The sequence below is a fragment of the Rosa rugosa genome, chromosome 1 (genome assembly GCF_958449725.1).
Source record: "Rosa rugosa chromosome 1, drRosRugo1.1, whole genome shotgun sequence".
Taxonomy (NCBI): domain Eukaryota; kingdom Viridiplantae; phylum Streptophyta; class Magnoliopsida; order Rosales; family Rosaceae; genus Rosa; species Rosa rugosa.
In genome coordinates, this window is record NC_084820.1 from 66439587 (window position 1) to 66457483 (window position 17897).

The 17897-nt window shown below is 38.1% G+C and overlaps 2 protein-coding genes and 1 non-coding gene across 3 annotated transcripts; 1 reads left to right on the top strand and 2 right to left on the bottom strand.

Annotated features, from left to right (window-relative positions):
• Positions 1–11009: 11009 nt before the first annotated feature.
• LOC133745301 (uncharacterized) lies at positions 11010–11919 on the bottom strand. Its single transcript, XM_062173366.1, has 2 exons — positions 11762–11919; positions 11010–11439 (listed from the first exon to the last, which is right to left on the bottom strand). The coding sequence occupies exons 1-2, from the start codon at positions 11872–11874 to the stop codon at positions 11220–11222; spliced, it is 333 nt and encodes a 110-aa protein (XP_062029350.1). The 5' UTR covers positions 11875–11919; the 3' UTR covers positions 11010–11219.
• A 63-nt stretch (positions 11920–11982) lies between these two features.
• Positions 11983–12056, top strand: TRNAI-AAU (transfer RNA isoleucine (anticodon AAU)). Its single transcript has one exon. It is a non-coding gene; the product is annotated as a tRNA-Ile (tRNA).
• A 567-nt stretch (positions 12057–12623) lies between these two features.
• LOC133745292 (transcription factor MYB23-like) lies at positions 12624–14426 on the bottom strand. The gene is made up of 3 exons (XM_062173353.1): positions 14018–14426; positions 13612–13741; positions 12624–13516 (listed from the first exon to the last, which is right to left on the bottom strand). The coding sequence occupies exons 1-3, from the start codon at positions 14247–14249 to the stop codon at positions 12796–12798; spliced, it is 1083 nt and encodes a 360-aa protein (XP_062029337.1). The 5' UTR covers positions 14250–14426; the 3' UTR covers positions 12624–12795.
• Positions 14427–17897: the final 3471 nt, after the last annotated feature.

Consider the following 17897-nt stretch of genomic DNA (forward strand, 5'->3'; position numbering starts at 1 on the left):
ACCTGCTGCCCTTTTGGCTTTACGCCTTTACCCCACTACTCTATTATTTCGGCCTTTTGCTCTTGTATTTCCAAAGTAAAATTCAGTGTTTATTTTTTTTTTTGGAAAAGAGTGTTTTATTTATTTAGGCCTAAGAGGTAACACTTTTGCCTAGTTTCTTTGAACCTTTTAACTTTCCAACTTTGCCCTTCTCTATTAAATCACATGATCTGTTTCTTCCCCAGCTTCTTCAACTCTGTTTGGATGTGGCGTAAAGATGTTTACAACCTCGTCGGCGGGTACAAAATTGAAGGTTATTATTAACCTCTCTATTTACATAGTTGTGTCGCATCTACATTAGTTGAATATCTTCGCATCTACATTTATTCTACTTTTAGTCTAATATTTCAAAATATGTATCTATCTTAATTATGATTGAAAACGTATGCATGTGACAACACATATATGGCTATGTTTGTTTCATGGGATTGGATGGGATTGGACATCCTTATCTAGTCTAATCCCAGTTATCCCATGTTTGGCAGCAAGGAGGACTATTTTTAATGAGACTCCACAGTCCCAACAGCAGCCCCAACACCTTCTACCACAAACCCACCGAAAACCATGGGATTGTGCAAGCCTCCTTCTACTCCACTATTCATCATTCTCACTCTCTCTCTCTCTCTCACGACCCTGCTCTCTCTCTCTCCCCCAATTTCATTTCGGATCAGCCACTGGGCAGATCGCACAATAGAAGAACACCCAACACTAGGATGATTCTATGCAAGCTAAGAATCCCTCATTCTCAGTTCTCAGTTTCCTCACCAGACCTTAACCCCCAAAACCAGAGGCCTCTTCTTCCTCCTCCCTCTATTGCCTCTACATTTCCAGGCGTCAGATTCAAATCCTCAACGGCTCAACGCCGGCCGAGACCCACAGCTGTATCCGGTAATCAATCGATGGGTCTCAGATTATGGGCTGGAAGCACCGACGAAGACGAAGATGAAGCTCAGATTCAGACCAAATCTGAGATGATTGCGATCCTGGGGAAGGGTTTCGATGGAGTCGGAGAGGCTTTCTTCGCTTTCGGAGTGGAACTTCACCAAGATTTTGAGGAACTTCACAGGAACGCTCATCTGGAGATGATTAAACTCTCGAAGAAGTTTGCAGCATTGAAGAGGAAGTATCAATGATAGTCCTGTCATCACCAAACATGAGTCAAGTACTAGAATAACATAAGCCAGGCTAGAGGAGTCCAGGACTCTTATAGAAATTAAGGTGGGCGATGACAGTTCTGTGTAACAAACACGGCCATAGGGTAGATCTGAAGGCTAAAGCCATCTATAAGATGATTGGGTGACATCTTTGTTGGAATATAAACCATTAGGGTCAGGGTTACAAGAGACATTTTGCTCCTCTAATTAAAAAGTTGTTGCAAGTTGTTACACGCATCAAGGGCGCGTGGCATAGAGTAATAACCAGTTGCTCGAATTATAAAGAGCAAATGTATCACAAGGTATGACAACGTCGTCACCTACCTTAAAACGGATCTCCACGTGTTTGCCCTCCATTCGTTAAAGACAATTTTCTTTTTCGATAAAAATTTAAATAAAAGGAAAATGGTTGGCGAGACTAAAATGTCCCTCCTCCCCAGATCCAGACTGAAATTATATATATTCAGCCTTACAAGTTTAATTATCTCAAGTTTGCTATGAAAATAATTCTAAAAAAGAAAAGAAAAAAGTTTGCTATGAAAATGCATAAATGTGATATTGATGAAACTTTTACTTATGTATTACCTAAAAAGAATGAATGAAAGAATAAATATGATGGTTCTATTATTTTTTTCGCTCACCATATACTCGAATATTTGATAGAATGAAAAAAGACTTATTTATATATTTTTTTTTCCATATGGATGATCTCACTTGTGTCGGGGCTTCCTTTTACATGCGGTTTTACTAGTACTAATTAATTTGCATGAGATACCAGGGCGATTACCATTTGATCATTGATCAGAAATAGAAGTACAAGCAGATATAAAGTTCTGTTTGTCAAAAAGTCCACAAATATACTAGCTTCACATCTTGGGCCATGGTGCAAATTTATTTTAAAGACAAGGGCATTCAATTTCTACGGCTGTATAGTCAGTTCACATAATGTGGATATTTATGAAGTGGTATATATCCGAGTACAAAGCCCCATACGTTGGAGCACAATTAACTCAAGTACTAAAAAAGGAAAAGACGTGGTGATTTTTTTCTTTGAAAACTTGCGCAACTGATGGAACACGTGTGTGAAAAATTGTGAGGCAATTATTTGCGGCCGTAGAAAAAAGAAAAGGAAAAAAAATTAAAAAAATTAGAGATATTATGTATCATTTTTTCACATATGGAGAATTGTACAGAATAATTTCCTGAGAAGAAAAATTACATAGTTATTAGGTTTATGACCTAACACCCATTTCCTTTTAAAGGAATAAAAGAATCCATGACGGTCCATACGGATGGTTTCGTAGCCTGGTAGGATGGACTTTTTATGTTGTAGACAACAGTCGTGCATGGGTAGCCGAAGATGCATGAGTACAATTATGCAGTAGGCCCCATTTAAATTATTATTCCTCATCTCATCGTATTATTAAAGGCTATAGCCTAATTTGATTCGTGAAAAGTAAATCAATTCTACTTTTTTGTATCGGTCGAAAGAATTTAAGTCAAGATCTGAATTAGGGTCAAACTTCAGGAACGCACACAGATTTCAGAACGTATTAATAATTTCTCTATTGTTTCTATTCAACTACGTTAGTGTTTACTACTTTTGAGAAAGTGATCCGAATAATTTAGTTTATAATCGACAACACGCAGTGTCATTTAATATGAGAGTTAAAAAAATAAGTTATGTTCTAAGTCTACACAATTTTGTTGTGTAATCGACTGGTCCGTAACAAGAGTAGAGCTTAATACGAACGACTAATTTTGTCGACCAGCTTGATAACGAAGATTATCGTACGTTCTTCCAAGAAAAAGAAAGTAAACACTAGCTAGTATTAAGTAAACCATCTTTGATAATTAATTGATATTAAGGATTGCAATTAACAAGAGACAATTTTTTTTTATTTTTTGGCAAATCAGAAGAGACAATTTGAACAGATAGAATCAAAGTTTGGTGTGTTATGATTAAAGACTGAAAGGCAAGTGCTTTGCCCAGGCAAACACGTGTTGCCATCGAAGGTCCGTCTTATATATGTTCCCAGCACAAAATGTTAGTTCCGATGAGAAAACCGTACCCTGCCGTTTCCCAAGGGCCAACTGTCACCGGTGGAGTGCAAGAACAGCGAGACGTGTCGACTGGTCCATTGGGGGTCAGAAGAGTGCCTGGTGACGGACGTGAGTATGATTGATGGCGACGCTTTCGAACGGCGTTTATAGATTCTGTACGCATACGTGTCGGAGCCTCGGAGGTGGAACGGAGTTACATTGGTGGTGCGACGTTGATCGACTACGTCTTGTCGGAAGCGTGCTGGGTAAAGCACTTGTTTGGCTTTTTTTTTGGCAAGAAAGCACTTGTTTGGCTTGGCTGGTGATATGGTCTTGAGCTTCAAGTACCGGACTACAGGTCGACACAGGATATGGGACATGAATATTTTCACTCATGGAACTGGGCACCCCTGTTTACGTTTATAGGGACAGAATGACATTGTCACTTGTGGTTAAGGTTTTAAATTTCTCCGAAACTGCCGAAATTTCCGTAATTTTGAAGTACCGAAACGAAATTCATATGCTATATCATTTCCGTCAGAAGTTTCCCAAAATTTTCCGAAATTTTCCGTACATTTCCACGAAATTCTTAATTTCCGAAATATCTACACACACAATATATATTTAAAAATTCACACCGAAATTTTGTCCGAAATTTCTCTAAAATTTCTGTTAAATTTTTTTGTCACCTACAATGAATTTTTACTTCACACTTTTATAGAGAAAATATGAAATTTTGATTTTTTTTTTTTTTTGCAATCAAGTTGAATACAACAAAAAACCTTTTTGTTTTTATCTGCTACAAAGTTGAATGCACCAACCATAACATGATTTCCTTTTTGCTTCGTCTCAAATATTGTATGCTTTCATACACTGTAATAGGCCTGGGCACGGTTTGGTACGGGTCGGTTTGAAGCCCAACCCGCATCGAAACCGCATTAAACGGTTTACCTGTTTTCCACACCGCAACCGCTTTTTTTTTTCATGGGCCGGATTTTTCGGTTGCACCGAAATCCGGTTCGGTGCGGACCGGTTTCACTATTTGGCCTTAAAATGATCAGTTGCAAATGATCAGTTGCAAATGACCCATACTATATTACTAGTTGCAAATGATCAGTCAATTTCCAACGTTTCAAAGTAGCTACAAAACTGCAATTACTACCCAAAAGAGAGAACTGCAAAAACATTAAACAACAAAGCACTCAAACAGTTGAAATTAGCTAACTATTACAAACCAACAAACTAACTAACTATTACAAACCAACAAAGTTTCATCAGATGCCAACAAGCAAAGTTTAACCAAAGTTCCACAGTTTCGAGCTTCCGGCAAAGTTCAACACTTGAACCAACAGCAAAGTAAATGAAATAATAAAGAAAAAAACAAGCAAGTTCAAATCTGCAGGTCTTCACTATTCCACCTCTTCAATGCTTGCTTGCTTCCACAACTCTCCAGCTTAATCCTCATCATCAGTAACCCCTTGATATAACACAAAAAAGTGAGAAAACAATTAAAACAGATAGTTAAGTATGAAAAATTAAAGTCAAACAGAAACTGAAACATAAAGCTAAGTATGGAAACCTCACCATTCTCCATCTTTTCCAGCTCATTGTATAGATCCAATTCATCTTTAGTAGGCTCCTTATAAGCATTAAAGCCTGCAGCCCTTAACCAGTCACTCATGCATACCAAAGCTTCAACCATTCTTGGAGTGAGAGATGACCTAAAAGGGTCAACGACCCTTTTGCCGAGGCTAAACGCAGATTCACTAGCAACTGTTGATGCAGGGACAGCAAAGACATCTTTGGCAACTTGGGAAAGTATGGGGTACCTCGGAGCATTCTCCTTCCACCAGGCAAGAACATCAAACTTGTCGTTGGACGGATCTTCTAAAGCTTCTAGTAAGTACTTGTCCACCTCATTTTTTATCTCGACGACATCTTTTTCTTGCTTCAGCAACTTGAATTGACGCAGATTCTGCGCATGGCTGTCCTCAACACCTTGTGCAGCACTTGAATCCTCCATTCTTGGCTGAGTAGCATGCAATGAAGCCTCTGCAGCCACTGGATCTTCATTTCCATAATGAGTATACAGCTGCATGAAGATACTCTTCACTTCTTCAATCATCACTTCTTGCAGTGCCTTGTCTGATTGCAACTTTGGGAAAAAATACTGAAGATACAATAACTTGTATCTTGGATCTAAGAGAACAGCGATCAGCAAAATCTTATTGAGGTCTTCAAGCTTCGCCCAATACTTATCGAATTTTTTTTTCATCGATGTCCCAATGCTCACCATGAGTGGATCATCACAGTTTGTACACTTATCCAGCTCTTGGATAATAGTACACATCCACAACAATGGTTCATTTGCAGTCACAGACTTAACAGCACTGAATTTCAATGTAGCATCGTAAAAAATTTTCAGAAATTTAACTAGCCTAGCTGCTTTATCCCAATCAGCACCCCTTGGAGGCCCCGATCTTTTTTTCCCACCAATTCTCTCTTGAAAATCAAACTGCTGATCTTCATCCTCTAACCTCTCAAAAGCCTTCTTGTACTTAAATGCTACATCTAACATGAAATAGGTGGAATTCCACCTTGTGCAGACATCCAAAGGAACAATTCCTCCTTGGTGTTCCACCTTCTCTTGCAGTGCACACTTCCTAAACTTATCAAGCCTTGCCGGGGATGATCTAATATATTTCACACAGTTCCTAATCCCCTCAATTGACTCATCTAGCTCCTCCATTCCATCCCTCACAACGAGGTTCAGAATGTGGCAGCAGCAACGTAAATGTAAGAAACTGCCCCCCAACAACAATTCATGCCAATTTCCTATTTTCTCCTTCATATAATCAATGGCAACTTGATTCGGAGAGGCATTATCAACAACAATGCAAAAAACCTTCTCAATACCCCACTTAATCAAACAACTCTCGACTAGTTTCCCTATGGTCTTGCCCTTATGATTGGGAATCACACAGAAATTTAAAATTCTCTTATGCAAAACCCAGCTTGAATCTATAAAATGGGCTGTTAAGACCATGTAGTTGACATTTTGGATCGAAGTCCAAGTGTCCGTTGTTAGTGACACCCTCTGCTCACTAGTAGCCATAAACCCCCTAATCCTCTCCCTCTCAGCTTGATAAAGTTTCCAAATATCTCTAGCTAGTGTTCTACGAGAGGGGCACTTAAATAAAGGCTGTGTTACTTTCATAAAATCAATAAAGCCCTGACCCTCAACGAAACTGAAAGCAAGTTCATCCCTCATTACCATTTTTGCACAAGCTAACCTAGAGACTGTGTCATCAAAACCCACAGCAACAAGATTCCCACCCTTTTCCGCAGATTCAAAAGTGAGGTACCTTTGTTTTTTGTTGGGGACGAACAGAGGACACTTCTTGCACTGGAACAGCATGTGGTTCCTCATTGAAGTGGTCCCATTTGATCTGGAGTCGCATGCATATGTTTGGGGGCAATACTTGCATTTAGATCGAGCTGGTACCTTCAATGTCCCATCCGGATTCTTCACCCTCTCAAAGTGCTCCCAAGCTTTTGACTTGTTCTTCCTACTACTAAACCTGTTCAATTCCATAAAGTTATAAAGAAATAACAAATCAACCACAAGTATACATTGTTCCAACCATAAATTCATAAACATTGTTCCAACTAATTGCATTCTGCCGTTCTGCGTACCTGGTTGTTCCATCAGGATCTTCTGAAACTGGAGGAAGGGGTGCAGCTCCTTGTTGATGACTTTGGTCCACCGTCTGAGTAGGAGTGGCTGTGGGTGTCGGAGTTGTTCCAATGCTAGAACCATTAGTTGGAGTAGGTATGGGAGTGGAATTAGGAGTCTCAGATGCCCCTTCCATTACCTGCAAGTGCAAACAGAAACACATATTTTTGAAGTAGCTTCTTCACAAATAATAGCTCATGTAAAACAAATAGGACTGAACATCAAAAAACTCGATGTAAATTTCAAATCAGAAAAGTGTAAACCCTAATTTTGAATTAGCAAATGAGAAAACCATGCTCTTTACATATATTTTAAGATATATACAGATATAAAGATACAGCCATACAAGTTCATAGTTCGATTAGAGAACTTGCCTTAGAGAGACAGAGATCTTGTGCAGACTGAAGAGATTTTGCAACTGAGGAAAATAAGAGAAGAGTTAATGATATAGATTATAGATTACAAAGAAGTGAGAGAACGACATTTAGAGAAGAGAAGAGAAGAGAGGAGAAGCCATACTCGATCGGTGATCTGGTGGGAAGATTGAGCAGAGCGCCGTTCTCTTGAGAGAGTCAGAAACGAGAGACTGAGAAAGACTGAAAGTGAATTGAGGTCGAGTTGATTGGGAACTTAGGGTTAGAACTTAGGATTTGGTGTGGTCGAGGTTAGAAAGGCTCGGATTTCAGCCACTAAATATTTGACACCTATTTAATAATTAATAAAAAATATATTTTAATTAAATTAATTCGGTTCGGTTTAAGTCGGTCGGTTTTGGGCCTTAACCCGGATCCGACCCGTATTTGTCCGGTTCGGTGGCCCACGTCCAGTTTTCTGTGTTCTTTGTATTCGGTTCGGAAACCGCACCGATTATTTCGGTTCGGACGGTTCGGTAACCGATTATTCGGTCAGAAATGCCCAGCGCTAGACGCAGCCAAGGCCACTCCCAAATAAAATTACAAAAAAGTAATGAGACCCAATTCTACATAGACCCAATTCGCTTATTTACTACAAAATAAATAAAAATAGATTAATCACATATTAATTAACTTAGAAATTTGCTTATTTATAGTTTTAGATACAATTACATGCATAAAAATTTGTGTAATCATGTGGTCCATCTCTAGTAATTAGCCTTTCTTGAAATAGTTGCCAGGCAAAAACTTTTACTTTAGGAGGTAACTTTGCCCTCCACATTTTCATTAATAGTTTAGATCTGAAATGAGCAAAAACATTTTGAGTAAGTAGAGAAGAAGCTGATTTAATAGAGAATTTACCATTACGTGAAGGACCCCAGACCATTTCATCTTGCTGTTGAAAGAACGGAATAGGGGTAGACATAATTTTTTTAACAATGTCTCTAGGTAAAACCGTTAGTTTAGTTTCATTCCAATGAGAGTCTGTAATATAATCTGCAATAGTCTCAGACGTGTAAATATTTTGTCTTTGACTATCACCAAGAGTGGGAAAGGATAAACCCAATTAAATAACCAAAAATTGATACTTGAGGCATTACCGATGTTCCATCCGATACCTTTAGTAAGTAAAGGTCTAGAGTCAAGGATACCTTTCCAAGCAAAAGAAGAATGAGCCTTCTTCTGAACAGTCCAACAAGAATGCTTTCTAAGGTACTTAGCTTTAACTAGTTTCACCCACCAATTATCAGGATCAGTTAAAACTTTCCAACCTAACTTAGCTAAAGCTTCCTGATTAAAGTGCTTTGAAGAGCGTATACCTAAGTCGCCCTTATCTTTAGGAGTGCAAACAGAAGACCAAGCAATTGGATAATGAGACTTATTACCCCATAAAAAATTCCTACATTCATTATCAAGAGCATTTGTAATAGAATGAGGACATTTAAAACAGGATAAAACATGGTTAGGCATACCTGAGAGATTTGCTTTAATCAGAGTGAGCTTACCACTCTTAGATAAAGTGGTAGTCTTCCAACCAGCTAGCTTCTTTTGCATATTAAGGATAAGATCTTTGGAATTAATAAGATCTTTCCAGAAGATAATATTATTAATGCCAAGGTATCTCCTAATATTAGTCTTATGTTGAATCTGAAGAATATTATTTATAGCAATTCTAGAAGCATTAGGAACATTATGAGCAAAATAAAGAGTAGACTTATGATAATTGATTTGCTGACCAGTAGCTCTACTAAAAAGGTCCATTGTATGTAAAATTTTTCTTGCAGCAGTATTAGTAGCCTTTGCAAAGATAAGACAATCATCAGCAAAACATAAATTGGCAACCCCAATGCCATTAGGAGAATTAAGTAATCCAATTTGATTCTTAGTATTAAGAGAGAGGTTGTTCAACGTTCTGATTAACGGTTATAAACAGAGAATGAAATGACACCAACGCTTCCTTCAGTGAGTGTACTATAGAAGTATGAAACTTCGGTTCTACGTACTCAACTTTGTAATTTACAGTTCATTTTAAGTTTTTTTTTTTTTTCTTGGCTATAATATCTTAGTTATAATATATGAACATCATTTTGTCATCTGTATTGTGCAGAAGTAACCGAATGACTACACAATTTTTCAGTTGTACTGATCATTTTTGAAGGATATATGACTTGACAGTTGAATGGTTCTTGTTCATTAAATTGCAATTAGTAAGGAGAAAGTGTACGTGCAAAACAAAAAGAAGAGAAAAAAAGGAGGCCACCCAAAATTCTTCATGTTTTAAAAAACTAATGCATCTTCTTCTCATGGTGCTTAGCTTTTTCGGGTCTACCAGGGTTCTTGGCTAATTTGTGAACAAGAATCTCAGAAAATGATCCACAGATTCCGAATTGTTAATGGTAAATGTTGCTTTTATGGTCTGTTGCGTCGGGCTGATTGGTTTAGTATCTCAGAGTAAAATCACAGACATTAAATAAATAAAAATTTCTCATAGAAGTTTAGTGTTCATAATTGAACCATGGGTTAGAAATTCTCTCCCACCAGTTGTATGTGTTCTTTATAAAATCAAATATAGAGGGATATAGTGGCACACTGGCACATGTCCAATCAGTGAAATGAGTCAAATAGGGTCATCATGGAGTTCATTTCTGGCTCATCCATTCACCAATGGAGCAATAGCTGGTTCAAGGTGCCTTGTCACTTCCCAACTATATGCTCATGCATATTATCATGAATCAGGTTTGCTTTCCCCACTAGCAAAATAATGCTTTAAGCCTTGTCCAATCCAGTAAAGGGGATATTGCTATAAGTTGCAAAACTTGTAAAAAGGTATTTCTGAAAGCACAACGATAAAGAAGGGTGAGAGACTTGGAAATCTACCAAAATCTACATACTTCTGTATACTAAAGACATGTATTGCAGAAGTTACTATGATCACATTGCGTAAAAGTGAATACGGCTTTACTTACCATGGTAGTAGGAAAATCACAACCGATTTCAATACATACAAATCGTATAAAGTTTGTATGTGCACCTAACATAGAATTGATCCAAAGACAGAATATTCCTGCCGATTTGAAGGGTATATATACTTTGATCCGAGGTATGGGCTATCTTTGGCAAAAACTTCTTTCTTAGGACACTATTATGGCCACTCTGCTATGTACTTGAAATTTATACTAGTGGTGGTGGGAGATCAACAAAAAGACACACAATGCTCCTTCTCATCAAAATCCAACTGAATTTGGATATCTTTTAGTGGATAGAGCATGCAAGAGAAGGAACACCTTCAGAAAATGTAAGCCACTGATAACATATGAAGATCCTTAGATGAAATCTACATATGCCCCTCCCCACTTGTTTTTAGCTTCATTCTGACCACCAGGTACTTGAAGGAGAAAATTCCTTTATATCTGATTTCAACCACAAATACACCACAAAAGGGAGAAAGGGCACAAGGGAGTCGATACTACCTTGACCATGAGATTCTTCTTGTTAAGGAGCAGGTAATGTTGACTGATATCACTAGATTTGCGGTAGTATAAAGTCTCTCGACAGGTTTAGCAAACTATCCAATTTAATACAAGCAATACTCTCAGTATATTATCTGTGAGAGATGACAAGATATAGAAAAAGATTTTACCATGCATACATATGAAATTATCAACCATTGTTTATATCCAGTCTAAAATTGGGTTCATAAACTTGTTTTTCACTTTCACTACTTACAACCAAAAGAAGTAATGTAACTGTAGGAGAAGAAAGCGCGTACTTTGAATAGAGCATAACTGGCAGAAGACAACTTTGATTCACATGACATACAGAAACTCAAACAAGTTATGTTTTAGAGCAATCAGGGCAGCTAAAATGACCTTTAGCTTGACATTTGGTGCAAGCAATGGATCTTACTTTCGATTCATCACCCCCTAGCGATTGATACAAGTCATCAATGAGATTAAAACCGGCTACTCCACCTTCCTTAACCAATCCAGTTCCTCTACATGTTGAGCATGCTATCCTCCTTACATTACCACATCTCTTGCACATTCCCAAAGAACTGAACATCAATCCAAAGGTCACATATTCAGCACACATTTGCAATTACTATTGAACTGCAAAATGTAACATGTAGAGTTTTCCAATACCATGTAGAGCTCGAAACAACAAGACACTAGATTTTACTGATTACTTTTATTGAACTTGCAGAATCAAATATTGGGTTTTCATTGATCTTCGTATTTCATTATTACGCCCTACCCTATGCACATAGTGACTCATAAAGATGCAATCTTTGGAAACTAGAATTGAAATTGATGAAGATAAAGAGTCACGTACACATTAGGAAGATGAAAAATTAAGAGATGGGTAATGTGTATTACCTGCGCTGAGAGCCAGAGATGAAAGCATCGACCTTTGGAGCAGCAATGGTGGCGCAGAGAAGTAGAGTTCCAACTCCAAAACCCGCCAGCTCGCTTGCAGTTATGTTGTCCATCTCCTCTTTGTTTGCTATCCGCTCCCAGAATGGCGGATAAGTATAAACACTTTATCCGAATTGGTTATCAAAAATATGTAAAAATCATATGAAACACGTATCAACAACGGCCTATTAGCTCAGCTGGTTAGAGCGTCGTGCTAATAACGCGAAGGTCACAGGTTCGAGACCTGTATGGGCCAATATTTTTTTTTCCTTCATTTTTTATATAATTTTTCTGTATTTAGACTTTGTTATTTCTCTTTAGACTCGGTGAAAATGTAACCATGAAAAACAGAAACAAGGAGGAAGCAATTATTTGCATCTGATCACAAACAAAAGAAGAAGCAAAAAAGAACACTTTGAATGCCATGTCTAATTTTAGATGATTAAGTTCATATTCAAATGCCCAATCATCAGCAAGCTAGCATGCTTTGACATTAATTAGGTCATATGGAATTTGCCCCACTTGTTTTGATATAAAATAGAAGCTGAATTCCTTTGCGGTTGCCACCTCATGTTAGATTTCTTTAATTTTTTTTTTTTTTTTTTTTTTTTTTTTTTTTTTTTAAAAAAAAAACCCCACCCCATTCCCACCCTTGATGGGGCTCGAACTCTTGACCTCTTATATATGAGACCAAAGCCTTACCACCCCACCAAACACACACACCCAGATTTCTTTAATTCGATTTTAGTTTCTGTCCCTTAGGGAATTTTAAAATGAAAAACATCAAGAACATATGGGAATTGACTCCACAGAAAGGTCCAACTCTATGAAAAATGTTATTTACTTATGCAAATCGAAATCAGTACTAGCTAGTACAAGTACAGCATACAGCTTCATGCATGAGTTCATGGTGTTATGGCTAGAGTATGATTATAAATAATCTTCCGGTTCCAGTTTATTAACATCAATAATGAATCAGCTAGGTATAACCCTCCTTAGAATGTGTAGCCTGATCCGCTATAGAAGTACTTATAGGAACGAATATCCTCTCCCCAGGAAAAATTGTTAGCCCTAGTAGCTTCATTGTGTATGGCTCCAGAAGATGTAGCTGTAATTGCTTGATTCTGCTGCAAGGCTAAACTGTTCCGGCACTCACTATTGCTATAACTGGTGTGATGTCCCACGCAGTTAGCTTGTACATGACCATGATCATAGTCTAGGTTCCAGAGTTGTCCCCAAAACCCTTGATCGTCTTCTGATTCAATGTTAATCATGGTAGTGTTTTCCGATGACCATATAGTAGATTCAACAGCACTAGTAGTACTACCGCCTAATTGGTTCATAGACACTAGTGCAGGTAAGCATTGAACCTCCTCCATATTCGGGCATGTAAAAACAACATTCATCTCTTGAGTTGGCTGTGCCAGCTGCTGCAGCTCATCAGTGATCATATTATTATTTCGTAATTCGCTGCTGCAGGCCAAGGCTTCACTATGTCCCTGTGGTGCAGTACTAGTACTGGCTGATTTTATTTTCTTGTTTTCTTGATCATCCTTTATATCTTCTTCTTCTTCTTGTTGCTTCTCTTTGAGGATTTGAGCTTTTCGTTTTTGCTGCTTCTCGGTGCACTTCTCTTTCTTTTTGAAATGAGTTCTCCAGTAATTTTTTATCTCATTGTCTGTTCTCCCAGGCAAGTATCTAGCAATTGTAGACCACCTGCAAATATTATTGCACATAAAAGAAGTGAGTACAGAGTACTTAAATCTATTTTAGAGAAAAAGATCAGTCTAGTATCAAATGACATTACTTACTTGTTACCCCATAAAGCATGCAATTCAATAATAATGCCTTCCTCCTGAGGTGTTAACTGGCCTCTCTTCAGTCCAGGCCTAAGATAATTCACCCATCTAAGTCTGCAACTTTTCCCACTCCTGTTCAACCCTGATCAACAAAACCCAACTCATCATGAACATACAAAAACAAAACCATATATGATCATAAAATCTGAAAATTAACACAATATGAAGACCCCAAAAGTCTGTACTTTGTAACTCTTCGGAGTAGCTGACACAGGTGGTGAGGGAGAGTGAGGATGAGTTGGGGGTTCAAATTACCCTCCAATATAACACAAAAAAAGGTTTTCAATTTCCTATTTTACTAGGATTAATTAACTAGCCAAGAAGATACTAAAAGACTTTGAATGAATGAAGTAATTACCTGTGCACCTAGCAACCGAACTCCATCTTCCCTCTCCATGCAAATTGACATGCTCACTGAGCAGCTTATCCTCTTCATGAGTCCAAGGACCTTTCCTCCACCCTTTTTCCGCAACACCGCCCCATCCCACCAGCACACTTGCCATGTTCCTCAATTTCACTTGTAGATTCTCAATCGATGCCTCGCGTATATCTCTCTCTGTTAATTTATCCATCACTCGGATACTGCTCATCAATGCATGGCCTAATTCCCTCTACATATATACATGTCAGAATCAGTGAGAGAAACAGCAAGCACTCCAATTGATGATCTCACTGGTCAAGATCTTTGAACCAAATCTCTGTTTCAGTCTCCATGAAATTGACCCTTCCATCAAGAAATCTGAATCCAAGTGTTCCGACACGTTTTTTGTCACCAGCTCAACAATTGTAAACCAATTACACATCAACAAGTGCGTCTTCTAACTCCTACTTACCAGTAGTATATGACATCAGTGCCAATATTCCTAAAGATTAGACAAAACCAAGATCTATATATTCTTAGTTTAGCTGAAATAAAATAGTTAGTGGGTTGTTGATGTCTCCTTGAAAGTGGCTTATGCTACAATCAGTGTGCCACATCTGTGATGTAACAGTACTATTTGTGGTAATGACCTCTGTGTACGTTTTTTAAAGAGAGAAGTTTCTAGGATGCCATTTAACGTAATGGGGATTGTCTAGTTGTGAAAAGGACGAATGGCTGTGATAAGTGAGTCACTTATCCCACACCTGTCCTCTAAAATGTATCCATGTAGGCTTATTTGGAAAGCTAGGAAGTGCTTAATTGGTTTTGAGTCATTTGTTTAAGTGTTAAATGCGATATATAGGTATTGCTGGTAATAGAAGCTTAGAGACTTCAGAATCTTGTAAAGTTTGAAGATTACAGTATGACACGCTTGATTTGATTGTTTTTTTTTTTCCACAAAGCAAAGAAAATTATAAAACAAATTTTCTAACACAACCAAGATCTAACTCATCAAACAAAAACGCATGACTAGCAGCTAGGGGTAAAGATTTATTCCAACTCTGAGCAGGACCGTGATGACCAACAGAGGCAATAACATTAGCTAAGGAATTCGCTTCCCTCTTCACATGCGTAAAAAACTGAGTTGAGAAAAGTGGTCAACTTGAGAATATCTTGAACCAAGGGCTTGATTCTCCAGGGCGTTTGAATGCAACTAGTTATACTGTCAATCAAAAGCTTAGAATCACCTTCAACTTCAATCTGGAAAAATCCATGCAACCAAGCAACATGCAAGCCTGCTCTAAGAGCCATAGCCTCAATAGTAAGGACATCATATGAGCCAAGGTGGTTTGCAGCTGCTAAAATAGGCTCACCTTGTGCATTCCTAAAAACAAAGCCTCCTGCACTACTATGATTCTATAAAATTGAACCATCAAAATTTAATTTCAAGAAACTAGTATGAGGTGGTTGTCATTTAATTAAGGTCTGAGAACAACTTCTTCTTGGAGGATTAGGATTGGAATAATCATAAAGAAACAGATAACAGGCTGTAGCATGGACTATTTGAATTGGACTATGTATTTTATCTCTAAAGATAAGGTCATTACGAGCTTTCCAAACTGAATAAGTAGTGCAAAGTGCTACAGTAAAAGTATTAACAGAATCAAAAATTTTAAAAGATAAAAGAAACTTATATCAATCAATGAAAGAAGCATTCCAAGTATCTAAGTCAATATGAGGAAAAGTTAGCTGCCAAACCTGTCTTGCAAAATCACATTTAAAGAACAAATGTTCTTGAGTTTCCAGATGAGTATGACAAAATGGGCAGCTTCTGTCAATAGGAAGATTAGTGTAAATGTGGTGACTTGATGCATATACTCTCGCAAGCGTACGAATTGTGTCAATTAAGTAAGAGAAGTATTTGGACCTTAGTTATCGTACCTCGGGGATTAGGTGGAGGACCTAACCTAGGTAATTGGCGCTAGAATAACTTAAAAGTATACAATGAAAAATAAAAATAAAATAAAGTAAAATAATATTCACAAGGCACCAAGCCTCGGCAATGCTCGGCTTAGTTCACACTAAGCCTAATCAAAGCCACTAACTTGTAGCCCAAATGAGTTATGCACAATGGAAGGTAGAATTTTGTTCGGGAGTTTTGAATTGGGAATTAACTAAATTAAATGCAAACTAAAATAAAAGCAAACAACTAATTATCAAGCAAGAAATTAAATTTGGATTTTCAAATTAATGGGAACATGGGAGTGTCGGGTGATTCACACTAACTATCTTGCAAATATCGATGCCAATTTCACAAATGCATGCATTTCCTATTTGTGTTAAGTCCCGTATCTAGTACCAGTCAAGGCTACTAAACCAATTATCATTTCGGTGTATTGATTATGCCGATTATGGCCACAATCAACTCTCTAACTTAGGCATTACGCCAGTCAAGGCCGCAATATCTAAAATTAGAGGCCTAGAGAGCAAGATAATAGAGACCCAAGCAAGCTTAGCTACAATTAAGCTAGCTAATGGTTACCACCCTTAAATTCTAGATGTCATAGACTAATAAGTTGTCAATTTATCAATCTAATCATCAAAATTGCCCACAACATAATTTCAAAGGGTGACAAAGCCTAGAAACATGCTTCTAAGGACCAATAAATTCGGATTTAAAGCATACACAATGAAAATTGTATTTATTAAAATTAAAGCATCAATATTTATACAAGATGAGTTAGGGCTTCACAACCCTAACTCCCAAATTGAACTACTCACAACCCATTATCAAATACATCACCAAAAGCATAGAAAAATTATGAAAGAGATAACAAGGAAGAGAGAGGAGAGTTAGCTTGGCCGCTTCTAGCTATGGGCTAGTATCCAACTAATTTCTTCACTCAACTACCCAAAAATGGATGTGTGCTCTTGATGATGATTTCCTTGAAGCCTTGAGTGTCCAATCCCAAAAGATTGAAATTAAAAATGAAGAAGGGAAGAGGAGAGAGTGTGAGGTGATGGGTGAGAGAAAATGAGAAGGAATGATAAATGGAGGTGGGTTGCGGCTATTAGAGAAGAGAGGATGGAGTGTGCGGTGCTGCTCGTCGGGTGAGAATAGGTTGAATATCAATATATATATATAGGGAAATAGGAACAGTACATGAAGTTGGGCCCACTATGCATTTCTGTACACGAAGTTACAAATTATGAACTCTAGTACATGAACTTATAAACCCGACCAACTTTTTATACACGACATCAATAACCCCGTCAGTGGGTATGCCATTATCCATATAATGAAGGGTAGAATAGGGTTTTCACCGCAAACCCATCTCTCTTCTCCTTCACACAACCCTTCTCTATAATCCCTCCTCTCTCTTCTTCTTCCTACACCCTCCTCCTCTCTCAGCCCTCCGATCATCCCTCTCTCCCCACCACCGTCCCTAATGACGTTATCAACGTCAAGGCATCGATGCTGATTTGAATTGCAGTGACACAGACTCTCACATAGACAAAGCGAAAGAGAAAGCTGCATAATCACACTGGAAGAATCTGAATGATACATGCTGGAGAAGAACCACACCTTTTACGGCATGTCGGTTTTTGATTCCACAGCCAAGAGTGGTTCGCCGCATTTGAGAACCGGAAGAAGAAAAAGAAGCTAGAGACGAAGGAGAAGCTGAAATTGCGGTGGATTGCGGTTGGAATCGTCGCCGTGGATGGGGAAATTTACGGTGGTATGATATCGGATTAGGAGGCGACGGCGGCGAGAGAGAGAGAGAGATGGCGTACGCCGGAAAGAAGAGATGGAAAGGTTTGGTGGTAGGAGTCTTAGACCTGGTTCTGCTTTCTATGCTCGTGCCTCTTCTATTCC